The sequence below is a fragment of the Acinonyx jubatus genome, chromosome C1 (genome assembly GCF_027475565.1).
Source record: "Acinonyx jubatus isolate Ajub_Pintada_27869175 chromosome C1, VMU_Ajub_asm_v1.0, whole genome shotgun sequence".
Classification (NCBI taxonomy): Eukaryota; Metazoa; Chordata; class Mammalia; order Carnivora; family Felidae; genus Acinonyx; species Acinonyx jubatus.
In genome coordinates, this window is record NC_069381.1 from 101,515,682 (window position 1) to 101,542,635 (window position 26,954).

General features: G+C 40.5%; 1 protein-coding gene across 5 annotated transcripts in view; it reads left to right on the top strand.

Annotated features, from left to right (window-relative positions):
• Window positions 1–26,954, top strand: part of CHD1L (chromodomain helicase DNA binding protein 1 like) — a 178,974-nt gene that overhangs the window by 106,561 nt on the left and 45,459 nt on the right. The window contains exons 1-2 of one of the 5 annotated variants that reach the window (XM_027051461.2): window positions 13,094–13,299; window positions 25,467–25,579. In XM_027051461.2, the coding sequence (XP_026907262.1) occupies window positions 13,167–13,299; window positions 25,467–25,579 (246 nt within the window). In that variant the 5' untranslated portion in view covers window positions 13,094–13,166. Of the gene's footprint in view, window positions 1–13,093; window positions 13,300–13,325; window positions 13,630–25,466; window positions 25,580–26,954 lie in introns of those variants that run through there. The other 4 variants (XM_053214693.1, XM_027051462.2, XM_053214690.1 and 1 more) reach the window with 4 other exon arrangements.

Genomic DNA, 26,954 nt, shown 5'->3' on the forward strand with positions numbered 1-26,954 from the left:
AAGGATAGCCTCGTGCATTTGCCAGCAAAGGCGGCCAACGAAGGAGAGACATATGGATCCGAGAGCTCCACTCTGGTAACTAAGGAGTGTATCTACGGACACAGGTCACTCTGACCCCTGGGCCCACTTGGCCCCCAGTGGCCAAATCTGGAGGCATTCCAGATGATGATTGAACCTAGTCAGTTAAAGTACAGAATGGTTCATTGGTTCCTAGGTGTATTGTCTCTCTGAGAATGTATAAGGTGTGGGTTTCTAAGGCCCTCTTGGCCCCCTTCCTGGCACCTTGGACCCAAGCGAACACTTTTGTTCTTCAAAACCACGAATGGTTCAGGGAAACAACTAAGAGGTCATGTCCCTGTAACTGTTCGACTTGAGGTGTTGAGAGATAAATGGCCTTTCATAAAAACAGCAAAGCAAATACTTTGTAAATTATAAATTAACATAGATACATAATAAAAACAATAAAAGAAATTAATCAATAAGCAAAGGGCAGCAGGGAACGTTATGACAAAACAATCATGTTATTCATTATTGGGTGATTATACAAAGGAACAATTTTAAAATTGGTAATGTTAGAAAAACATAGATGACGTATGTTACAAGAAAATCACTAGCATATATAATGCCACGTTTACTGCAATAAATCGGCCAGTTCAACACACTGCTGTTGTCTGTGTCCGTTTTACTTTAGTTTTAGTTTTTTATTTTAGTTTTTTATTTTCCAGTTTTTTATTTTAGTTTTATTTTATTTTCACCGACCCCGTTCTTCCTTCGGGAACCCCTGGTTGCTGGAGCTGGTCTCCGGCACTGCTTGGGATTTTCTGTCTTTCTCTGTCTTTCAAAATAAATAAAAAAACTTAAAAAAAGAAAAAAAGTCTCCCCTCCCACTGCCATTGTGAACAGCTGCGCCTTGAGGAGCTTGAACAGCTGTGGGAGCTCTTCTTTGGAGGTTTGAGTTTTGAAACAACTAATGAGCATTTTGAGCAATGGAGAATGCTTACAGACTGTGTGGTAATGACAGATCCAAACACCTCACACTCCAGAGGCTTAGGTTTGTCACATATGCCACTATGGAGGAGGTGGATGGAAGAGTTGTGGAACCAAAGAGGGCGGTCTCAAGAGAGGATTCTCGAACACCTGGTGCCCACTTAACTGTGACAAAGATTTTTGTTGGTGGCATTAGAACATCATCTAAGATATTATTTTGAACGGTATGGGAAAATTGAAGTGATTGAAATCATAACTGACTGAGGCAGTGGCAAAAGAGAGGCTTTGCTTTTGTAACGTTTGATGACCATGACTCTGTAGACAAGATTATTATTCAAAAAGCCATTCTGTGAATGGCCAGAGCTGTGAAGTAAGGAAATCTCTGAGCAAGAGACGGCTAGTGCTTCATCCAGCCAAAAGGTCGAAGTGGTTCTGGAAACTTTGTTGGCGGTCATGGGGTGGTCTTGGTGGGAGTGACAACTCTGGTTATGGAAGAAACTTCAGTGGGTGAGGTAGCTTTTGTGGCAGTCAAGGTGGTGGTGGATATGGTGGAAGTAGGGATGGCTATAATGGATTTGGTAATGATGGCAGCAACTTGGAAATGGCGGAAACTATAATAATTTTGGCAATTACAACAATCACACTTCAGATTTTGGATCCATGAAAGGAGGAAATTTTTGAAAGCTCTGGCCCCTAAGGTGGTGGAGCCCAAAACTTTGCCAAACCATGAAACTAAGGTTGGTATGGTGGTTCCAGCAGCAGTGGTAGCAATGGTGGTGGCAGAAGGTTTTAATGACTGCCAGAAGACCAAACTTAGCAGGAGAGGAGAGCCAGAGAAGTGACAGGGAAGCTACAGGTTACAAAAGATTTGTGAACTCAGCCAAGCAGGGTTGGCTTTAGTTGTGGTGGCAGGGCCTAACTGCTACAAAGAAGACATGTTTTAGACAATTCTCATGTGTATGGGCAAAAAAACTCAAGGATTGTATTTGTAACTAATTGTATAATAGGTTATTTTAGTTTCTGTTCTGTGGAAAGTATAAAGCATTCCAACAAGGGGTTTTAATGTAGATTTTTTTTTTTTGCACCCATGCTGTTGATTGCTAAATGTAATAGTCTGACACTGAATAAATGTCTTTTCTTAAATCAACTTGCATTTCTATATACCAGCAGTAAAAAATTAGAATCCAAAAGTTAAAAACAGTACCATTTATAACAGCTCTTCATAAATGAAATAATAGGTATAATAATAGTAGGATATGCAGGATCTATATTTTGAAAATTAAAAAATCCAAATGAAAGAAATTAGAGAAGACCTAAATAAATGGTGAGACATATCCTTTTCATGGACTGGAAGATTCAACATTGTTGAGATGTCACTTTTCCCTAAACTGATATAAAGACTTAATGCAATACCAATTAAAATTCTAGCAGAATTCTTTGCAGATATAGACAAGCTAATTCTGAAATTCTTACGGAAATGCAAATAAACTAAAGTAGCCAAAACAACTTTGTAAAACAAGAACAAAGTTGAAGGAACACATTACACGCTTTTAAGACCTACCATCAAGCTACAGAAGAGAAGACCATGTGTTATCGGTGAAAGAAGACACTTGTATCAGTGGGACAGAACAGACTGCAGATATAGACCTTAATAAATTTAATCATTTTAAAAAATGAAAGTACAAGGGCAATTCAATGGAGAAAAGACAGTCTTTTTAACCAATGGCCCTGGAAAAAGTAGACATCTAGACACAAAAAGTGAACACCGACCTATATCTGACACCATACACAAAATTAATTCAAAATGGACGGTAGACCTAAGTGTAAAATATAAAACCATAAAACTCTTAGAAGAAAATATAGGAGAAAATCTTCATGACCTTGAGTAGGGCAAAGATTTCTTGGCTATAAAACCAAAAGCATGATCCATAAAAGAACAAATTAATAAATCCAACTATGTCAAAATTTAAAGCTTCTCCTCAAAAAACATTAAGAGAATTAAAAGACAAGCTATGGGTCAGATAAAAAGTTTACTAATCATATATCTCACAAAGAACTTCTACCTAGAATATATAAAAAAACTCTTAAAATTGAAAAAAAAACCACCCCAATTTAAAAAAAAAGTAGGCAAAAGATTTGGACAGATACGTCACCAAAGAAGACATATGGATAGCAAAAACCACGAATGAACTCATTAGTCATTGGGGGAAATGAAAATTAAAACCAAATGGGAAACGATTACATGCCTATTAGAATGGTGAAAATGAAAAATACTGACAATATCCAGTGCAGGTAAGGATCTAGAACACTGGATCTCTCATACATTGCTGGTGAGAATGCAAAATGGAGCAGTCATTCTGGGAATCAATTTGGTAGGTTTATATTATATAAAGTTAAACACCAACCACATGACCCAGAAATCCTGCTTCTACATACTTAGTCTAGAAAAATGAAAACAGGGCCATACAAAAACTTGTACATGAAGGTTCATAGTTGTATTACTCAAAACTGCTCAAAACTAAAAATAACCCAAAATATTCTTTCACATTTGAATGGATAAATAGTGTGATGTATCCACACAAGGGAATGCTACTCAGCAGTAAGAATGAATGAACTATTAATACGTAAACAACACGGATGAACCTGAAATGCATTATACTAAGTGAAAGAAGCCAGGTTCAAAAGCCAGTATATTTCCATTTATGTGACATTCTGGAAAAGATAAAACTATAGGGATGATGAACAGATCAATTGTTTCTAAGGGTTAGAGATGGAGTGAGAGACTGACGAAGGAGTGTTAGAGTTGTTCTGTATCCTGTTTGTAGTGGTGGTTATAACAATCTATGCAGTAAGACTCATAGAACAGTAAACCAAAAAAAAAAAAAACCCAAACAAACAAACAAAAAAACCCAACCCACATGAATTTGCCATATGTAAATTTTAAAACAATAAATTAGTTGAAATATATTAGAGGTTGGACTCATCTTGGGTCAAACTGAAGGTCCACACAGCCCACAATTCTATGTTTCTTAGTGCCATAAAATAGGATGGTTGCTATTTATCCTTTCTGGTCTTATATATACAAGCATTTTTTAATGGTTATCTGTCATTCTATTAGGTATAATGGACTCATTCTTGCGCTGAAAACACATTTACCTTTTTAAACCACACACCAAAGGTCACAGTAACATTTAGTAACATTTTCTTATAAGGGGAAATTTCAAAAGTCCAAAAGAATCAACTAACTATTTGTACTAAAAACAGAGTTCAATAAAGAAGCAAAATATAAGATTAACATACACAAATCAATGTCTTTCCTATATGCCAATTAAAAAAAGTAATAGAATACAGGAGCCCATTAACAACAGCACGAAAAACTAAACATTTCCTAAATAAGAAAGTAATATGCAAGACTTATATGAGGAAAACAATAAAACCTGACTGAAAGACCTAAAATATGACTTGGATAAATACCTTGTTCCCAGATAGAGTACTTTAGTGTTGTAAAGATTATTAAGTTTCCCAGCCTTCCAACATTAATTGGTAATGTCAAGGCAATTTAAATAACTCCAGTTGCATTTTTTATGGACCTTGACAAGTTGATTCTCAAATTTATTTTCAATACTGGAAAAGAAAATGTATAAAAAATTAAAAGGAACACAAAAATTGAAAAGAAATAAAGCAAACTAAAACATTATAATGACTGAAATGGTGTGATATTGCTGTAGACAGCGATGGCCTCATATTATATAAAGGAATTTAGTTTGTAGTAAAGATGATATTTGAAATCCTTGGAGAAAAGGATGAATTATCAATTATTACCTATTTAGGGAAAAAGTTAAAGTTAGGTCCTGACTTTCTAACGTATTGAAAAATAAATTCCAGAGATAAATGTAAAAACAAACAAGAGAAATACTAGGAGAAAATACAGGGAAATATAATCTGAGAGAAAAGGGAGGCCTTTTAACTAAGAACAGTAAGGGAAAAGTTTTACACATGGAAATTCAAAACTTCTGTACACAAATAATACTAAATAAGGGATATAGAAAAGCTACAAGCAGGAAAACATATTGCAACGTTTTAAACAAAAGATTAAAATTAAAAAAAATTTTTTTTAATGTTTATTTTTGAGAGACAGAGCATGAGCGGGGGAGGGGCAGAGAGAGAAGGAGACACGGAATCCGAAGCAGGCTCCAGGCTCTGAGCTGTCAGCACTAACTGTGAGATCATGACCTGAGCCGAAGTTGGACACTTAACCGACTGAGCCACCCAGGTGCCCCTTCAAAAGATTAAATTTTAAAATGTGGGAAGAGCTTCCACACAACTGTAAGAAAAAAAGGCCAGTGTGCCTGAGTGGCTCAGTTGGTTAAGTGCCTGACTTCAGCTCAGGTCATGATCTCACAGCTCGTGAGTTCGAGCTCAGCGTCAGGCTCTGTGCTTTTGCTTCTGTGTCTCCCTCTCTCCCTGCCCCTAACTCACTCGCATCCTGTCTCTGTCTGTCTCAAAAATAAATGAACATTAAAAAAAAAAATGAAAGGAAAAAGACAATATAATAGAAAAATAAACAAAGGATATAAATAAGCCATTCAAGAAAGAAGAGATTAAAAATGGCCAATTAGTTTATGAAATAATCTTCAATCAGATGTGTAACCAGAAATTTAGGCAATGAGATAGCTGTTTTCCTCATCAGGTTGGGAGCCAGTACATTTAAAGCTTTGGCTCATGTACTAGATTACCTCATATCCACTTGCATTGCAGTGGTCAAAGCAAATTATACAGACTCAGCCTATTGGAAGGCACTAACGTCAAATGGATAAGGACATAGATGTCTAATCATTTTATAGGATGTCGATAGTCACATATAGGGAGAAAGGAAACAGTTGGGAACAGTAGGAGAGTCTACCGAAGCTGGCTGTCCACGTCCCCACCATTGAGTAGAGAGGCCACACTGTGTGTATGTGTGTGTTCTGTTTACTTTCAGAACCTGTATCTGTGGGCCACACTAATGAGAAAAACACAATGGAACATTTTTTGGTGGATTCCTCAAGCAAATGAGGTTATGATGGGACCTCAACAATGAGGGACAATTCCCAATTTCTTTGAGTCTCCATTGGTGAGATGTAGATACTTCAGCGATCACCAGGCTAATTCCTAACTTAAGTTTTTTGGTCCTTCACAATACCCTGGAGATTCAAATTTGTGTTTAGTTCCTTGTAAAAATTATTTCGTTTACTTTTCACAACATCATGGGGTAGTTGTTATTATCCTCATTATAAATTATTCTGTATCATAGACCTTGCAGAAGCACTCTCTGATTGTTAAAACTGTGATTATGAAGTTTTTTTTACATGCCAATTTTGAGCAGTTTTGGGGGATAGAAGTGGGAGAACTCCCTTGCATCAAAGTTCTAACAGTGCTTCAGGAATACAGATATGTGTGCTCATTTTTTAAACCTGAGACCCAGGCTTTATGTAGTCAGGGTGAGAAGAAAAGCTAGTAAAAACAAGATAAAAGGGTCCAGCCAGATGCCAGAGGCTGGATACTCCCCTGCCTACTTTTGGCTTCTGTAATCTTGTTTGCCTCCTGTCCACCAACTGCCCGGATAGCACCACTGATAAGGGCCCCTCCCCTTTTTCTTTTGTCTCTCAACCCCCTATAGTCCCAGCCATAAAAGGAGGCTGAGGCCAAGGTTCCAGGCTCAGCCTTTGGAGATGATTCCGCTGGGCCGACACCAGTACGCACAATAAACAGTCTTTTCTGGTTTCCCGAGTGCATGTGGCTTGTCTCTTCCTGGGCACCAAGTATTTGCTGTAACAAGGGCATAGGATAGCTTTGAGCTCTGGTCAACCAGAGCAGGAGAGAATTCTTAGGATTGTAGCCTCTGGTAGCAAGATTACACCATTGAAAGATATTTTAATTGTAGGCCGAGTCATGAGTAACATTTTGGCTTCACAGTTATTATGGAGACTTCTTTTCCTTCTGTGGAAATATGTCAACCAGTTAAATTCCAGAGTTGGGAAACTCAAAAGCTTTCTGTGATTAGCTGTGTGGATTGTAGAATTCTACTGATGGATGAGGAACACTGTGTGAAACTCCATGTGATTAATTTAAAAAAATGTTGTTACATTTTTATTATTTTTTTTATTTTAGAGATAGAGAGAGAGAAAGAAAGAGAGAGAGCATATATGAGTGGGGGAGGGGGCAGAGGGAGAGAGAGATCCCATGATCCTGGGTTCAGGAGAGACACTCAATCTACTGAGTCACACAAGTGCCCTGCATGTAATTAATTTGATGGCAAGGCTTGGCAGTCAAAAGGCATTCAAATAAAAAGGGGAAAAAGAACCCCACAGCACTGTAAACCAAAATACCCGTGGACAAATTTTGACCTGGGGCCAGTTTACAACCTCTGAACTTTGTCCTCAGAGATTTACCTGATAATATTCCAGTGCTTTGCTAATACTGTATTCTTAATATGCTAACCAGGTTTGTTTCCTTTGTAACCTTTGAGATTAAAGAGCAGTCAATTTTCTAAAGTGGCTGGGCAAGAGTCCTGTAAACCAGATTTACCTAGTTGATATACTTAAATGTGTACTCTCTCTAGTACCTTTCCTCTGATTTTCTGGGTTTTAAATTTATTATATGTTATTTGATGCAAAAGATGTATAATAATATCAGGAATCTCCTTTCTTGGGAAAAAGAAAACTCTTCCCTTTCATCCCAGTAGAATGATTTTTCCACTTGAGGGCCATCACCTAAGCCTAACGTGAACCCAAAGATCTAAGTCCGTATACTTAAGAAGAGGTCTGTATGAATTTTCCTCCACGTGACAGCTTTTATTCAGGCTCCATGACTGATTCACTGGATGCTGCCAGTGCGTATCCTGCTGTTACCCAACAGGGACATAGGGACAACAAACAACTTGTTTGCTAACCTGTGCTTGATCCTGCTTGTTTTTGTAGAGGGAGCAGATACTAAGGCCTATCACAGGCATGATCTGGTTACCACTAATCTCCCTGAGTTGCTATTGCAAGAGGATTTATCATCTCTGTGGAATAATAAAACAAAGAATTAATATGAAACCATGATTATGTAACCTGAGCAATAAAGGAGTTGAGTTAGATTTTATTATGGTAGTTAGCATTGTCTTACTAAAAGATATTGGACCAAGTTGCCTAAACTTTTCTGTGCCTTAGTTTGCCCATCTGGGAAATGTCTTCTCTGTGCCTCGTGTTTATAACAATCATGGGTCCTAAACTTTAGAACTGTTCTATAGGCAACCCATTTAAACATTCAGCAATACTTGCTGAGTGCATACATGTGCCAGGCACTGTTCTAGGTACAAATTCAACATATCCTTTCTTTTTAGGGAGAGAGACAGAGAGTGCATGTGGGTGAGCAAGGGAGGGGCAGAGAGAGAAGGAAAGAGAATCTTAAGCAGGATCCATGTCCAACATGGAGCCCGACACGGGGCTCCATCTCACAACTGCAAAATCACAACCTGAGCTGAAATCAAGAGTCAGACACTTAACAGACTGAGCCACCCAAGCACCCCCAAATTCAACATATCCTAAAAGTGAAATCGTTATCATCCCTTCCTCAAACTAGCTGCTATTTCCTGTGTTCTCTGTCTCAGTGCTGGCATCAACATCCATCCAGTTTTCCAAGGCAGAAGCCCCCAGAGTCAATGTCAACATTTCTTTCTTCCTCAGTGCTATATCCAATCAAGGACCGAGTCCCCTCAAGTGTACCCTCATCAATCTAAAGAATCTTTAGATTCTTTGCTAATCCTGCCTCCGTGCCTTTTCCTTGTGGTTTCTGTCTTGAACACTCTTCTTCCTGACTCAGACAGCTGGCTTCTCATCATTCAGATCTTAGCTCAAATGCCATCTGCTTGGTGACCTGCTCTTTAATCCACCCTATTCACAGCTGCTTCTCAGCCCTATTCTTAATCTCATTACCGTTTTGCTATCTTGTTAGCACCAATACTACCTGATAACTTACTTATACCCTCCCCCCTTTTTGTCTTTCTCCATCATTAGAATTTAGGCTCCACGTGTACAGAGACTTTTTTCCGCCTTGTTCACCCCTGTTACAGACACTGCAGATATGGCCAGTATAATCATTGTCTATTCTCATTTAGCAAAAATCCAACCTTGGTAAAATCCAGTTCTCTAACTATTCCCCACCTGCACTCAACACACACTGGTTGACCACACCATGCTGGCTGGTCTCAGGACCATCAGCCTTGCTGCTGCTTGGCAATGCTCCATATTTCTGCAGTCAATTCACTATCCCACTTCCCAGACAACTATTTCACACATTTTCCTCTTGAAACCTCCCAAATCTCCTTCCCCTTCTTTAAGCTTGTCTGATGACCTTGTTTCTTATTGCACTTAAATAACAGAAACAATCACAAGAGACCTTGCACATACTTTTCCCCACCAGACCTGTGTACTGTGCCTTTGTGTGTTCCGGCACACGAACTGTCTGTGCTCATCCAGGTCGGCGCCTCCACTGTGCACTGGTTCCCACCTCCTCTCCCTCAAGGACATCACTCCTGCAAGATCAGTTTTTCTCTCTACTGGATCATTCCCATCAGTATTCGACATGTTGTAATATCACCCATCTGAAAACAAAACAACCCTCCCCTGGGCCCCATATCTCCTTTCAGTTACTGCTCCCGTTTTTCTGGGAAAACCCTCTTACAGCAAAACTAGTTGAAAGAGATGTGTGACATTCTGTCTCCGTTTTCCTTCCTCGTCTTCTCTTTTCGAAACCCACCCCAATCAGGCTTTTGGCTTCATAATATATAGAAATCATTCCTGGCAGGGCATCTGGGTGGCTCAGTCAGTTGGGTGTCCTTCTTTGGCTCAGGTCATGATCTGACGGTTCATGAGTTTGGGCCCCGCGTCGGGCTCTGCACTGACAGTGAGGAGCCCGCCTGGGATTCTCTCTCTCTCTCCCTCTGTCTGCCCCTTCTGTACTCTCTCTCAAAATAAAAAAATACAAAAACTTAAAAAAAAAAATCATTCTTGGCAAGGTCATTGATGACCACCGTCTTGCCCAACCCAGTGTTTCTTTCTCTATCCTATCTTTATCCCACCTCTCAGTTGCATTTGACACAGATAATCACTTCCTTTTTCTTGAAATTCCTCTTTATTTGACCTCAGGGATACCATGCTTTTAGTTCTCCCATTATCTCACGTGCTGCTGCTTTCAGGCTCCTCTGCTGGTTCCTGCTCCTCTTCTCAACTTCTCAATATTAGTTATCCAAGGCTAAGTTTCTTTTATAATTCCAATCATCCTCTAAGAGGTCCCAACTATACCAAGGTTTAAGATCCATCTGAAGGGGCGCCTGGGTGGCTCAGTCGGTTGAGCGTCCGGCTTCGGCTCAGGTCATGCTCTCACGGTCTGTGAGTTCAAGCTCCGCATCGGGCTCTGTGCTGACAGCTCAGAGCCTGGAGCCTGTTTCAGATTCTGTGTCTTCCTCTCTCTCTGCTCCTCCCCTGTTCGTGCTTGGTCTCTGTCTCTCAGAAATAAATAAATAAACATTAAAAAAAAAATCCATCTGAAAATGATGACTTCTGTTTTAACACATTCAGTTCTATCCTCTCCTGTGAACTCCAGACTAATCTACCTGATTATTCAAAATCTCTACTTGGATATATCTCAGAGAAGTTCCATGCTACTGTGTCCAAAAATGAATTATTTTTTTTTAAATCGAAGTATAGTTGACATTAAAAAATGAATTCTTCTTGTTGCTCAAACCTCCTCACTCTGTCTTACTCCCTCCGTAAGTGGAAACTCCATTCTACCATTTGCTCAGGCCAAATTCCTGAAATCATCCTTTATTCCTGGACTTTTCTCAGATGCTCAATCTGTGTACTTATGGACTCTACCTTTTCAATATATCTAGTATCTGACCATTACTCACCACTCCATTGTCACCACGCTGGTCCAACAGTTATTATCTCTTGTGTCGAAATGGTCTCCTAACTGGTCTCCCTACTTCCGCTCTGCCCCCTTCTATAGACCCCCTTTCGTAGACCATCTAGAGTAAAACTTTTATAGGTGTCATCTCACTAGCTGACGTGGAGTTTCTCAGCTACCTTTCTTAGCTGTATTTTAGATGTCAGACTCAATCTACCAACAGAAATTTTAGCTTATAGCTAGGACCCTATTGCTGGTACTATGCTAAAACAAATGTATTTTAAGTTAAGAATAATAAATCTCTTTTGTTTGAGTGGCAGGTGGTTGATATTGCTGCTTTAGTGGATAAGTCTCCCCACAGAACCTGGAGCAGAGGAAAAAAGTCAAACATAGAGATTAGAATGTGAAAATCACTCATAAGCAACCACAAGGGGGCAGAAGCCCCTCCAGAGAAGCCAGGAAAGGATACAAATCTAAGTATGGTTTTGAGAAAACATCAAGTAGGAAATCAGTGTAGCCGCATTATGTGACTCTCTTTCATCTTAACATTGATAACTACCTGGTTTTTATTTGCTTATTGTCTGTCTCTTCCTTTTAAAATAGACACTTAATTTAAAATATAAGTTTAAAATGTTTTACTTAAATGTTCTGCAGGTGAGATTAGTGGCCTCTATCTCCAGTGCCAAGAGTGCTTGACACATGGTAGGTGCTCAATCAGTATTAGAGAATGACTCCACACAAAAGTTGCTACACATAACAGTGCTTTGGGTTTTTATGAATAAATCAACCCGAAGTCATCTCTTTTGTGGCTCAGAACTAATTTCTCCCTTTTATTTTAAGGGTGGGTGATATGGGGGAGGGAGCACAACTTTGATCTGAGTTTACAGAAGATAGAGGCACCAAGGTTAACCTAAATGGGACTAATTTGGGGCTAATGGTAGCCTAATGACATTACCCAGAGAATAATGTGGTTCCTATTTAAGATTTCCTCATCTAAAGTGGGAACAATTCTAGTGCCTATTTATAGGGTTACCGAAAGGGTTAAATGAGAAACTAAATACTTGTAAAACCTTGAGGGCAGCACCTCTAACTGCATCATTAACTGCAGTTATTTGGTTATTATACTTTTGTATAGAGGGTACACTTTTTTTTTAAAACACAGATGAAGACTTAGTTTTATTTTTTTAATGTTTATTTATTTTTGGGAGAGACAGCATGCTAGTGGGTTAGGGTCAGAGAGAGAGGGAGACACAGAATCCGAAGGAGGCTTCAGGCTCTGTCAGCACAGAGCCCGAGGAGGGGTTCGAACTCATGAACTGTGAGATCATGACCTGAGCCGAAGTCGGACGCTCAACCGACTGAGCCACCCAGGCACCCTTAGGGGGTACACTTTTAATTATAAATTACGACATCACAAATCCACTCAAAGCTGATGTTGTCATGGTGACCCCTAATCTAACACGTTGCTTCAATTTGCTTCCCATAATTCACTTGAGAAATGGTAATGGTAATGACAATTTTCATGATTTTAATTTCCTACAGAGTTTCCTAACTTTGATCGACAGCCAACATGGAAGATTAAAAGGATTTCAGGGCTCAAACTAATTTATCCCTGGTGCAAACTGAAATGAGCACATTATCCTTTACATTCTTGCTGTGAGTCGCTGGAGGGCGAGGACCATGTAGTATTGAATTCTGTAATCCCAGAGCCCAGCAGTTATGCATGTACCTGGCGCAGAGTCAATGTTGATAATAAAAGAATGCTGAGGGGCGCCTGGGTGGCTCAGTCGGTTAAGCGTCCGACTTCAGCTCAGGTCACGATCTGGCAGTCCGTGAGTTCGAGCCCCACGTGGGGCTCTGGGCTGATGGCTCAGAGCCTGGAGCCTGCTTCTGATTCTGTGTCTCCCTCTCTCTCTGCCCCTCCCCCGTTCATGCTCTGTCTCTCTCTGTCTCAAAAAAAAAAAAAAAAAAGAAAAGAATGGTGAGCACTGTCTGAGCTTCCCACCAGTCAAGAGCATGCAGAGCACAACCGGAACAGGCAGAACTGAGCCTGAAGGTTAACTCCGAGCACTGCTCTGGCCACAACTCAGCGCAGGACGCGCCCTCTGGCGGCCGCTGCCCGCCGGAGTGGGGTGGTGAGCGTCGGGAAGGATGCGCGCGCGCCGTAGGGCGGAGCCTCTCTGGGCTGGATTGAGCGTGCGGGCGCGGGGCGCGGGGCGCGGGGCGCGGGGCGGACCCTCTTGGGCGGGATGGAGCGTGCAGCAGCGGGGACGTGCAGTGGCCATATGCCCGGGTTCCTACTGGCCCTTCAGACCCGGAGCCGAGCTGAGGCGGCGCGGGCTCGGGTGCAGGAGCAGGACCTAAGGCAGTGGGGCCTGACAGGTCAGTGGCGCCGGGCCGACTTCCTCCGGGGCTTGCCAGCTCGTTGGGACTCGCCTCTGCCGGGCCGGGGACTCCGCGCCCGAGTGAACCTGCGGCTCCGCGGGTGGGCGGTCCTGTGGGTTCTGTACCTGCTTCCCTTCCCGCCTGAAGTGGGCTGGGCACAGAGGAACCCGGCCTGGGGCCAGGCGGCCATTGCCCCAGCCTGCGCAGCCGAGGGTCGGCGGGCGGGCTCGCGATGAATGGGATTCCGTGCGGGGAAGTGAGGCCTGCCCGCCGCCCTGAGGCACTGGCCTCGGGGAGGAGGAACTCGGTGAGACCCCTGCCCCGAAGGTAAGACCTTTCTTTCTGAAGAAGCCGAGGCCGTCCTGGCGCACCAAGCATGTGGGTTTAAAGTTTCTGTTCTGGTGGGTTTGGAGGCCTGTCCTGATGAATTTCATTAGTTGCTCCTGTAAAACTACCAGAATTGGTTTCCTTGCTACAGCTTTCTTTTTCGTTTACAGTGTCCCTGCAGTTCTTTGATAATTCTCCGTTGGCCAGTTCTCCCCCAATGCTCTGTTTTAAAATATGCAGCTCAACAAAGTTTAGCTCTTTACCTCAATAATTGTATTTTATTGATACTGATCCTTCCCTAGAATCTTTGAAGCTCGAAACTTGTCTACAGACAGCGAGGGTGACGCCATCTCCTGTGGATGGAAAGACCCAGTCCATAATTTTCCAGCCTGGCTACGCTTGACTCAACACCTAACCTCTCCAGTCCTCATTTTTAAGAATTATAAAATGGGGAACACAGTGCCTGCTTTTTAACTGTATTATAGAAACTTGGATTAATAATAACAGTGGTGTAGTCGTTCAATCATTTATTGAGTACTACTGAGAGCAACATACTGTGAAGTGTTAGGTACAGAGATGAGCAGAACAAATACAAGGGCCCTCCCCTTCTAGAGTTTCTACACTGGGGACCGTGAGTGCTTCCAAAAGTACAAAAGAGTATTTATTGAACTCTTATTATGTACTAAATGCCAAGGAAGTGTGAGGTTTTGTTCGTTCTCCGAGTGAAACAACATGGCAGTTCAATGTGCAGCTTAGAAGAGAGGTGGGTAGAAGATGAATGGGGTAGGATACAGACAGGAAAGAGAAAAGACCCCTCCTTTCCTGAGTCTCTAAGAATGTGTATCTCTGTGTCTATAAGGAGTATGTATCCAACCTAAGTAGGAATTTATGGACTGGTGTTAACATGGGTATGCTGACTGAAATTTACATGTTTGTGTATGTCTGTTTCCATGTTTTTTTAAGGTAGGATGCTTTGATAACATTTGTGGGAGAAAGCTAGATTAAGTATGCACATTGATACTGAAGAAATGTCTACATGGATGTGTACTATTTTAGTAAAAACGAGAAGATAAGTGGTTGCACCTTTGCTTAGATGAGTTGGTGAATGAGGAAGGAAATAGGTGGAAACTTAGTGGTGGCAATGGATAAATTGGTAGTGGAGGGGAAGAAAATGATAGAAAACAGGTATAGTCACAAGAATAATCATTAAATATTTTAACTTGAAATTCCCATTTTCTTTTTTTTTAAAGTGTGTATGTGTGTGTGTTTAAAGTTGATTTATTTTGAGAGAAAGCACAGACATGAACGAGGGCTGGGCAGAGAATCCCAAGCAGGCTGTGCTGCTGTCACCACAGGGGCTTGATCCCACCATCCGTGAGATCCCGTGAGATACCGTGAGATCGTCACCTGAGCCGAGATCAACAGTTGGACACCTAATCGGCTGAGCCATCCAGGCGCCCCTTAAAACTCTTATTTCTATTTACTAGAATTTTTATTCTACGAAATGATTTTTTGTGAGTTGGTTAAAAATCCTTAGTGATTTTTTCTTCTGATTACAGAAGTAGTACATATTCTCTATAAAACATTTAGAGTAATATTCTTTGCATAAAGAAAAAAAATTAATTGCCATAGCCTCATTACTGTTGATATGTTACCGACTTTCCTGCCAGTCCCTTGATCTGTGTATGTATGTATTTTTTCTCCTTTTCTGAGTCAGGGTGTGGAGCAAGGGAGAGGAGCAAAAATGGGGTTTCATGTGCATGTTTTTTGGAAACAACTTTTTTATTATCATTTAGTGTTTTTAGTCATTTGTCTTCTTCAATATCATATTTAGTGGGTACAGATCTTCCAATGAATGGATGGATGTGCCATAGTTTAGCCAGATAATATGTAGGTATTTAGGTTCTTACTTTTTTTGCTGTTATAAATACTAATAAATGTCTTTGTAACCAAGTATTTATTATGCTCCAATATTTTTAATTCTTCTGAGGCAGCATTTCTAGGCCAAAGAGTATGCAAAATTATTGCTCATTTTCCCACATTCTTACCAACACTGATATTTTCTGATTTGAGAAGTTAAAAATGGTGTTTTGTTGTTTAATGTTTGTTTCCTAATATTGATAGATACTTGGATATTTGTCTTCTTTTTGTTCCTTGTCTGTTTATGCTCCTTGCCCATTTTTTAACTGTTTGTCTTTTGCTTTGTTGGATCTTTCTTGCATTAATATTAAATATTTGCCATATGTATTGGAAATATGTTTTCTAGCTTGTTATTTGTCTTTTGATTTTTGAAGTGTGTGTGTGTGTATATGTGTGTGTGTGTTTCATTGGTGAAGTTTAAAAATTCTTTGTAGTCAAATCTTTCGGCCTTTTTCTAAATGATTTTTGTCTTTAGTGTTTTGCTTAGACGGGGCTTTACTACTATGAATTTATCGTTGTTGGCTTAATATTTTTATTCTAGTACAGTTGTGATTTCTTTATATTTAAATTTTTATTTCCCCAGAAATTTATTAGGAAGGAACTTGACTATCTTTTTTTTTTCCTTAAAATACAGAATTAATCACCCACTTTTTGAAAACTGATGAAACAAATATTTTGTTCAGCAGCATTCTTCCCAGTGAGACATTTTTAGTTTATCTTCTTCCCCTGAATAGTGTGACAGATGTATCCCATACATTTCAGTGAATTTTGGAAACCCGAAATACATTGGATCATGAATGTTAGGACAACTTTGTTTTTGGAATATGCAGACCTATTCTTGCTTTTTTTCCCCCTGCTTTTCCACTACAGACACACCTGAGAGATATTGCAGGTTCATTTGGTTCCAGACCACTGCAATAAAGTGAATATTGCAATAAAACCAGTCAAGTGAATTTTTTTGTTTCCTAGTGCATATACATGTTATGTTTATACTACACTGTAGTCTATTAAGTGTGTAATGACATGTAAAAAAAAAAAAATCCCCAAATGTACATACCTTAATTAAAAAATACTTTATTGCTGAAAAATGCTAACCATCATCTGAGCTTTCAAGTAAGTTGTAATCACTGATCACCTCACCATAACCAATACAATAATAACGAGAAAGTTTGAAATATTGTCAAATTACCAAAATGTGACACAGAGACACAAAGTGAGCAAATCCTGTTGGAACAATGGTGCTTATAGACTTGCTTGACTCAGGGTTGCCACAGACCTTTAATTTATAAAAAATAAACAAACCAACTATAGCATCTGTGAAGGGCAGTAAAGTGAAGCACAATAAAACAAGGTATGCCTCCTGAGAGGTGGGAAGAGAATTCAAACAACTCTGTGACGGATATAGCTGATGGGCATTTCTTCAATGGGCATTTCTTCAATCCGAAGCCTGCCTTACCACGTCCTGGAGGCTATAAAGCAAAAGACTACATTTCTCAGACTTTGTAGTTCTATTGTGCATGATGACTGTGGAGAGATTTGGAAAGGGGATAGGAGAGAAGCCACGGCCTGGGAGGGATTTGGGTTTTCAACATTTCTCTTGGAGCCTCGTCCTAACTTTAGGATAGATTGTGGCCGAGGTGGGTAGGGTCCTGGAGCTGACAGTTGGAGTAATGGTCTTGTGAGATAATGGAAAATACATTTTTGTCTCTGCCCCCTGATTCCCAGAAGAGGGCTCCTGAAACTCTTGGGTGATAGGATTATCTTTTTTTCTAATGAAGTGACTCTGTATAGGTTTCTGGATGGCTCTTGGGTGGGGACTGGTCACAAGAAAGGCCAAGCCATAATTAGAAGCTTGGAATTGCCAGCTCCATCCCCCATTCTCTTGGGAAGGGAAAACGGCTGAAAATGAAGTTAATGATTGATGATGCATGCATGATGAAGCTTCCATTAAAAATCCCAAAAGTACAGGCTGGGAGCGGATAAAGTAGAATTGTTTTTTTAATTTCTCCGATAGTTTGTTATAAGTGTATAGAAATGCAACAGATTTCTGTGTGTTGATTTTGTATCCTACAACTGTACTGAATTAATTTATTTTAATAGTTTTTTGGTGGCATCTTTAGGGTTTTCTGTCTATAATATCATGTTATCTGCAAATAGTGACACTTCTACTTCTTCCTTTCTGATTTGGATGCCTTTTTTTCTTGCCTAATTATTGTGCCTAGGGCTTCCAATACTGTGTTGAATAAAAGTGACAAGAGTCACTTTGTCTTTGTCTTGTTCCTGATCTTAGAGGAAAAGCTTTTAGCTTTTCACCATTGAATATGTTTGCTGTGGGCTTGTCATATATGGCCTTTCTTATGTTGAGGTATATTCCCTCTATACCCACTTTGTGTAGGGTTTTTATCATAATTGGGTGTTGATTTTTGCCAAATGTTTTTCTGCCTCTAGGAGATGATCCTTCATTTATCCTTCATTTTTTTTAACGTTTATTTTTTTATCCTTCATTTTTTTAAATGTTTATTTATTTTGAGAGAGAGCGAGCGAGCAATCATGAGCAGGGGAGGGGCAGAGAGAGAGAGGGAGACAGAATCTGAAGCAGGCTCCAGGCTCTGAGCTGTCAGCACAGAGCCTGAGGCGGGGCTCGAACTCACGAGCCATGAGATCATGACTTGAACCAAAGTCAGACGCTCAACTGACTGAGCCACCCAGGCACCCTTATCCTTCATTTTCTTAATGTGGTGTATCAAATTGATTAATTTGTGGGTGTTTATCCTTTTATCCCTGGAATAAATCCCACTTGATCGTGGTGTATGATCCTTTTAATACATTGTTGAATTCAGTTTTCTAATACTTTGTTGAGGTTTTTGCAGCTATGCTCTTCAGGGACATTGACCTATAATTTTCTTGTGGTGTGCTTGTCTGGTTTTAGTATCAGGGTAATATTGAACTGGTAAAAACAGTTTGAGAGTGTTACCCCCTTTTCTTTTTTTTGGAGACTTTGAAAAGAATTGGTATTAATTCTTCTTTGAAAGTTTAGTAAAATTTACCAGTGAAGCCATTTGGTCCTGGACTTTTTTGTGGGAGGGACAGATTTTTGATTACTGATTTAATCTCCTCATTAGTAATTGCTTACTCGTCTATTCAGATTTTCTGTTTCTTCATGATTCATTCTTGGAGGGTCATTTCTAAAAATGTTGATTTCTTTTAGTTTGTCCAGTTTATTGGTGTATAATTGTTGACAGTAGTCTCATGCTCATTTGTGTTTCTGGGGAATCAGTTGTAATGTCTCCTCTTTTCATTTCTGATTGTATTTATTTGAATCCCTTTTTTCCCTTGGTGGGTCTAGCTTAAGGGTTGCCAATATTGTTTATCTCTTCAGAGAACCAGCTCTTAGTTTCATTGATCTGTTTCTATTGTCTTTTTAGTCTGTATTTCATTTATTTCTGCTCTGATCTTTGTTACTTCCTTCTACTAACTTGAGCTTCATTTGTTCCTGTTTTTCTTGTTCCTTGAGGTGAGACGTTAGGTTATGTGAGATTTTTCTTGTTTCTTGAATTAGACATTTATCTCTATGAACTTCCCTCTTAGAACCACTCTTGCTGAATCTCATAAGTTTTTATATGTTGTATTTTTACATTTTCATCTGTCTAAAGGTGTTTCTTCACTTTGCTTTTGATTTTTTTTCATTGACTCGTTATTCAGTAGCATGTTGTTTAATCACATTTGTGAATTTTCCAATTTTCTTCTTGTAATTGATTTCTAGTTTCATACCATTGTCATCAGAAAAGATGATATGGGGCGCCTGGGTGGCTCAGTTGGGTAAGCGTCCGACTTCAGCTCAGGTCATGATCTCACAGTCCGTGAGTTCGAGCCCCGCGTCGGGCTCTGTGCTGACAGTTCAGAGCCTGGAGCCTGTTTTGGATTCTGTGTCTCCCTCTCTCTCTGACCCTCCCCCATTCATGCTCTGTCTCTCTCTCTCTCTCTCAAAAATGTTAAAAAAAAAATCCACTTTAAAAAAAAGAAAAGATGATATGACTTCAATCTTAATTTGAGACTTGTATTGTGGCCTAACATTTGATTTATAATGGAGAATGTTCCATGTGCACTTGAGAAGACTGTGCATTCTGTTGCTTTTGGATGGACTGTTCTGTATACATCTGTTAAGTCCATCTGATATAATGTGTCATTTAAAGCTTACTAATTTTTTGTCTGGATGACCTAACCATTAATGTAAATAGGGTTATTAGAATCTCTTACTGATACTGTATTACTGTCTTTTACTGTTATTGTATTTCTAACTACTATTACATTCTCCTTTTAGGCCTGTTAACATTTACTTTATATATGTAGGTATTCCTATTATGGGTACATAAATATTTACAAATGGCCTATCCTCTTGTTGGATTGACCCCTTTATCATTAGGTAATACCCTTCTCTGTCTATTATTACAGATTTTGTTTCAAAGTCTTATTTTGTCTGATATAAGTATAGCTGCCCTCAATTTCTTTTGATTTCCATTTGCATGGAATATCTTTTTCCATCCCTTTACTTTCAGTTTGTTTATATCCTTCGGTCTGATGTGAGTCTCTTGTAGGCAGAATATAGATTAGTCTTGTTTTTTAAATCCATTTAGCCACTCTGTCTTTTGAGTGGAGAATTTAGTCTTTTAACATCTAAAGTGATTATTGGGGCTCCAGGGTGGCTCAGTTGGTTAAGTGTCCTGACTTTGGCTCAGGTCGTGATCTCATGGTTTGTGGGTCTGAGCCCCACATCAGGCTCTGTGCTGACAATGGGGAGCCTGCTCTGGCTCCTCTGTCTCCCTGTCTCTCTGCCTCTCCTCTACGTGTGCACATGTGCACTCTCTCTCAAAAATAAACGTTAAAAAATGTTTATTAATTATTGATAGGTATGTGCTTATCTCAATTTTGTTAATTGTCTTCTGGTGGTTTTGTAGTTCCTTTGTTCCCTCCTCTCTCTTGTTCTTCCTTTGTGGTTTGATGACTTTCTGTAGCAGTATGCTTGGATTCCTTTTTTATTATCTGCTGTGTATCTATTACAGGTTTTTGTTTTGTGGTTACCATGAGGCTTACATATAACAATATATATTTATAACCGTGTTTTAAGCTGATAACAACTTAATTTTGAACTCATTGTAAAACTCTACATATTTACTCTTCCTGCACCAGTGTGTTTTATGCTTTTCATGTCATATTTTACAACTTTTTATCTTTTGGGTAACTTAATTGTAGTTACATTTATTTTTACTATTTTTGTCTTTTAACCTTCCTACTATTGTTATAAGTGATTAATCCTCTCCCTTTAGCATATATTTACCTTTACCAGTGAGATTTATACTTTTATATGTTTTCTTGTTACTAATTAGTGCCTTTCTTTTCAACCCAAAGAAGGCCCTTTAACATTTCTTGTAAGGCTGGTTTAGAGGTGATGAACTCCTTTGGCTTTGGTTGCCTGGAAAATTCTGTTTTTCTTCAATTCTGAGTGATAACCTTGCTGGGTAGAGTACTCTTGTTTGGAAATTTTTTTTCTTTCAGCACTTTGAATATATTGTGCTACTCCCTTCTGGCCTGCAAAGTTTCTACTGATGAATCTGCTGATGGTCTTATGAGAGTTCCTGCATACATATCAAATTTTTTTCTCTTGCTGTCTTTAATATTTTCTTTTTGTCTTTAGCTCTTGACATTTTAATTATAATGTATTTGTTGTGGGTCTCTTTGGATTCATATTATTTGGAACAATTTGGACTTCCATATTGGAAGTTTGTTTTGGATGTTTGTTTGTTTGTTTTTTTCCTTCCCTAGGTTAGGGAAGTTTCCGGCCATTATCCCTTCAAATGAGTTTTCTCCCTCCTTTTCTCTTCTCCTTCGGGGACTTCTATCATGTGAATGTTAGTGTGCTTTATGTTGTCCCAGAGGTCCCTTTAAGCTATCTTCATTTTTAAAACATTTTTTGTGCTATTCTGTTTGGGTCAGTTCCTCTATTCTGTCTTTAGGTTCACAGATCTTTTCTTTGCTTCATCTAGTCTGCCGTTGAACTCTGTTGTTGGGTTTGTTTTGTTTTCTGTGTTTTTTTTTTTTTCTTTCAGTTATTGTGTTCTTCAGCTCTCTGAGTTTTGTTTGGAACTCATATTTTCTGTTTCTTTGTTGAAGTTCTCATGTAGTTCATCCACTCTTCTCCTGAATTTGATGAGTGCCTTTATGGTGGTTACTTTGAACTCTTTGTCAGGTAAATTACTTAACCCAATTTCCTTGAAATTTTTCCCCAAGGTTTATCTGTTTTTTGTTTGGAACATATTCATCCTCATTGTGCTTTTGACTCTCACTCTGTATTGGTTTCTTTTTTTGTTGTTTATTTACTTTTTAGAGAGAGAGAGCACGAGAGCACGCAAGTGTACCCACACAAGCGGGAGAGGGGCTTAGAGAGGGAGACACAGAATCCAAAGCAGCCCCAGGCTCAGAGCTGTCGGCACAGAGCCTGATGTGGTGCTCGAATTCACGAACCATGAGATCATGACCTGAGCCGATCCGATGCTTAACCCACTGAGCCACCCAGGAACCCAGGTTTCTATGTGTATGATGAAACAAACACCTCTCCCAGTCTTGAAGGGTTGGTTTTGTGTAGGTGATAACATAGGTGATAAAACTGACTTTCAACCCTGTTAAGCTCTTGGTTATCTCTTAGATCTTTGTGATTACCCAAGCAGCCTATTTTATTTTTAATAGTTCCCATTAGTGGAGGGTGTGCCGAGACCAGTCAGTTTCCCAAAGGTGAGGATCTTAAGCATTTAGATTCAGGCTGATCGGAAGCCAGGCCCTTACAGCTTTTAAAGGATGCAAATAAATATATATAGTCGCATGGGACTGCAAGCAAAAGCCTCACTGCCTCTAAAGCCAGGCAATTGTAAGGTGACCCCTTAAAAAGTTGGTCAGTAGTGACAAAATTGGGGTTCCAGACAAGTGTATAAGCACCTTTCTGGGAGACACGGGCAAGCTGTGAGAGTGAGAGTGAGAGTGCAAAGCTGGCACCCTCTGGCCTACGTTCCCTGAGAACACCTCCGTAGCCTCTAGATCGTGAGAAAGCTGAAGCCTGCCTTAAGGCTGATGTTCCCGGACAGGTGTTTCAGTCTGGAGTCTGTTTGGTTCTCTGGGGGTGGCAGCATGCCGAGAACCATCTCTCTGGTTGTTACAGACCTGTGGGACCCAGGAACGCAGCCCCCCCTAGCCACCAGAGCCAGGCAGTCACGGGTATCAATCACAAAAACCAGGGCACCAGATGTAACAAGCGGGCACCAGACATGGAAGAGCTCCCCTGCAGAGATTCTGGCACTCTGGAGTGTGGCAGAGGGACAGTGTGAAGATGGTGCCCTCCCTCCAAGGTCTCAGGAAAGGCTTATAATTAGCTCTTAGATGTGTGTTTAATTAGAAGCTAATAAGCCTCATTTATAGAAAGATTGAGCTCTTGGGTCTCTTGGCTCTTGCTGTGCCCTGGGGGTGGTAGCTGTTTAAGAACTCTTTCTTCATTTGTTAACGTCCTGTAAAGCCATGACTATAAGCCCTGCTGGTCACCAGAGCTAGGCAGTGTAGAGGTGTGCCCTGGCAGCAGCTGCAAAACTCAGGGCTCACCAGGGAAGGGTGTAATCTCCTTTCTGGAAGATACTGGTGAATTGGAATGAGGCTGAGGGAAAGTGCAAAGATGGCGTCCACCATCTTCCATTCCCGGAGAGTACCTCCGTAGGCCCCTGTGCGTGTACCAAACCAGAAGTTTGCCATTCAGGCCAAAGCTCATGGACAAGCAAATAGGCCTCTTTCTCAGAAAGACTGGGGGTGTGTTTTGTCTGCTATCTGTTCAGTGCCCTGGGTGTGGTAGTCTGCCAAGAACAGAATTTCCCAATTGCTACTGTCTCATGGGACCCAGCAACACAAGCCCTCCTCACCTCCAGAGGCAGCAATCAAGGAGCATCCCCTGGGTAGCATTTATAGAAACCAGGGCACCAGAGGTCAAAAACTAGGGCATCAAGTGTTTGTAGAAGCTCCCATCTGGGAGATACCGGTGTTCTGGAGCACACAGAGGGATAGTGTGAAGATGACACCCACTGAAGAAAGAAAAAAAGGGGGAGTGGGAGGGGAAAAGGAAAAAGGGAAATGAAAAGAGAAAAAGAGATGGCATAGCAAGGCAGAGAGAGCGCAAGAAGATGGCGCCACCGGCTTCCACCCCTGGAGAGTGCCCAGCAGGCCCCAGCCCCCACACCAGTGCTTTACAGTTTGGAAGGGAGTCTTTTTCACATAAAGTCCGCACTTTTCAGAGGGTTGATTCTGTGTAGGTGAGTCTGTGTGTGGGTCCTTTTAGAGTTATTCCTCAGTTTACTACAACCCTATGGATTTTTGTGGATGTCAGCCCCATTGGTTTTCAAAGCTACATGTTTTGGGTGCTTGTCTCTCAGGTGCTGGTATTGAGAGTTGGGTGCCCACTGTGGGCACCCCTTGGCCCTCTCCCAATTGTGGGTCCTGTCTTGGGGTGGGGTTTATGGTGAGATTGTGTCTCAGTTTTTCCTGCCCTCTGCAGTGTAGTTTCCCTCTCTTGCCCAAGGTGGAGAGGTCACTGCCAGTTTTTAAGTTTTTTTTGGAGGAAATGGTTCCATATATGGCTGTAGATTTGGTGTATCCATGGGAGGAAGTGAGTTCAGGATCTTCCTACGTTGCTGTATCTTTAAAACTTTTATTTTATTTTATTTTATCTTATTTTATTTTATCTTGTCTCTAATTTTGTTTATTTTTAATTTGAGTATAGTTGACATGCAATGTTACGTTAGTTTCAGGTGTACAACATAGCAATTCAGCATCTATATGTTATGCTATGCTCACCACAAATGTAGCCACTGTCTGTTACCACTTAATGCTATTAAAATATCATTGACTGTAGTCCTATATTGTCTACAGCTGGAAGCCTGTATCTCCCACTCCCCTTCACCCATTTTGCCCATCCCTTCACCACCACCCCCACATTGCCATCTTGAACTGGAACCTCAGTTATCTGAATTTGCTAGCCTACAAATGGGGATAATACCTAGTGCATGACATTGTGGTAGATATTAAATGAGACAGTTTATGTAAAGTGTTCACTGCTCTTCCTGGTATTTAGGAAGTGCTTAATAAAAATAGCTTGTTCATTTTTTTTTTAATGTTCTACAATTATTATATACCATCTACTTTATTTTTGGAGGTTATTAGTTCAAACCAGAAAGTTATGTTCTTGTTAATAGTATGTTTGGGGTCTTTCCTTTCCCCTAGATATGGTTATTGTCTGAAATTGGATTTTTTTTTTCTTAAAGGAGAGAGAAATGTGGCTCCATGTGCATTTCAGATATCTTCTGCTGTCCTTGTGCACTGTTAAACATTCTCTATGCAACATCATTTCAGTTCTTAAGTGCTCCTCCTCTGTTTAAACAAAATTTAATCCTGTCCTGTCTTGAGTTTTCCCTTTAGCACAGATAGCAAATTTAAATGGTTGCAATTAAGCAGACAGACACATGTACCCTCCATGTGTTGTTGTTTGTAGTTATGTTGCATTAGTAATGCCTCTTTCCTAGAATGGACACTGGCATGAGAGCTAGGCACCATACAGGCCAGCTCCCAGGTTGACTTCCTCATCTGTCAAGTGCATCCCGTGAACAGTGACAGGCTGTTTAGGTCTTCAAATGTAACAGTGACTGAGTCTGCTCAAAAAGCCATTTGGGGGGAAAAAAAAGTCATTTGGAAGTCAGCAAATGTTTATATTTCTATGACTTCTGAGCAAAGGATATAGCTATGGTGTTGTTTAGTTGAAGCCTTTAGGAGATAGCTTAGCTTGTGTGTGTGCTGAAATGTCTGCTCTTCAGACTTGCTGTATTTTTTATTTCTAGGGATTCATCTACGTTCTTATCAACTGGAGGGGGTCAACTGGCTAGCCCAGTGCTTCCATTGTCAGAATGGCTGCATCCTGGGAGATGAGATGGGCCTGGGTAAGACCTGCCAGGTATGTTACTGTGAGTGACCAGTGTTCATCTCCACTAAGATACCTCCTCACATCATTATTTTTAGCTGCTAGCTACCAGTAAGTGTTTTTATATTAGGAGGTGAAATGCCTGAACCTTTGTTAAGAGATCATGTCCTTGGTATTGACTTTTCTAGTTACGAGGATGGTTTTGAACTGTCACTATGCTTATCTAACCTTGACATTGGATTGCAATTAATGGGCAAGGTTTTTCTCTATGTAAATCAAATATACCTGTCCCAGGGATCAAATTCACTCTGCCCTCCTTTGTAGTAAATACTTCTGTCTAGTTAACGGGATTACTTCTAACATTTCTCTCTTTTCCTTAACGGGTGGTAGAGCTACTTCTCATTTCTGTGCCATGCTAGGGAAGTTCAGAGGAAGTATCCTGTCTTCCAGAATGCCTGGGCTATCTAGTGGTAGGACCTAGTTTAGAGACCTGGAGAACGAGATGTGGCCTCCTTGCGCATTGATAAGCAGACGGTGTGTTGAGATGAATTATTCTGGTAGGGTGATCACCAGCACAGCCCTGTGTTGACAGATGTCAGTGGTAGGGTTGGATTGATTGAAAGTTCAGATACGGACATCCCTTCGGTTAGTCACACAAGGTTTACTCATCTATAGAATACCAAAGAAAGTCAGTGCAGTCAGGATATACAGCAGAGGCCACTTGATCAGAAACTATGGAAGTGTAAGTTTCCCCATACCAAAAAGGTTTTTGCCAATAAACACACAGAATGAGTGAAGGTCTCATTGTCCTTTTAGAAGCTCAACTGGCCCCTGCAAGCCTGACCCTCCATACATAAACAGTCCAGTTGGAGCAGTTCGGCACATAGCCCTGCACATTGTGTGTGACTGTGTGTGGGAGACTACTTTATCTAAGCCAGGTGTAGCTCATTGATCTTGGCGCTCTTCAGAATACAAAATGACCTGTGAGTATGGTACCCTCAAGGACGTCATTTGTCACTCTCAGGTTTCTCAGGCAAATAAATTGGGTTCTAGTGCATTCCTGAACTGAGAGCTGTAGAACTAGAACAAAGGTAAGTTTTCTGGATGTCTCTGGGAGCCAGTCTTCTGAAGAGACACTTGGGTCATGGGGCGTCTGGGTGGAATAGTCAGTTAGGCGGCAGACTTCGGCTCAGGTCATGATCTCATGGTCTGTGGGTTCAAGCCCCGCGTTGGGCTCTGTGCTGGCATCTCAGCCTGGAGCCTGCTTCTGATTCTGTGTCTCCCTCTCTCTCTGCCCCTTCCCTGCTTGCTCTCTGTCTCTCTCTCTCTCTCAAATAATAAACATTAAAAAAAAATAAAAAAAAAAAGAGAGACACTTGGGTCATGTACAGAGCCCCCCACCTGCAGT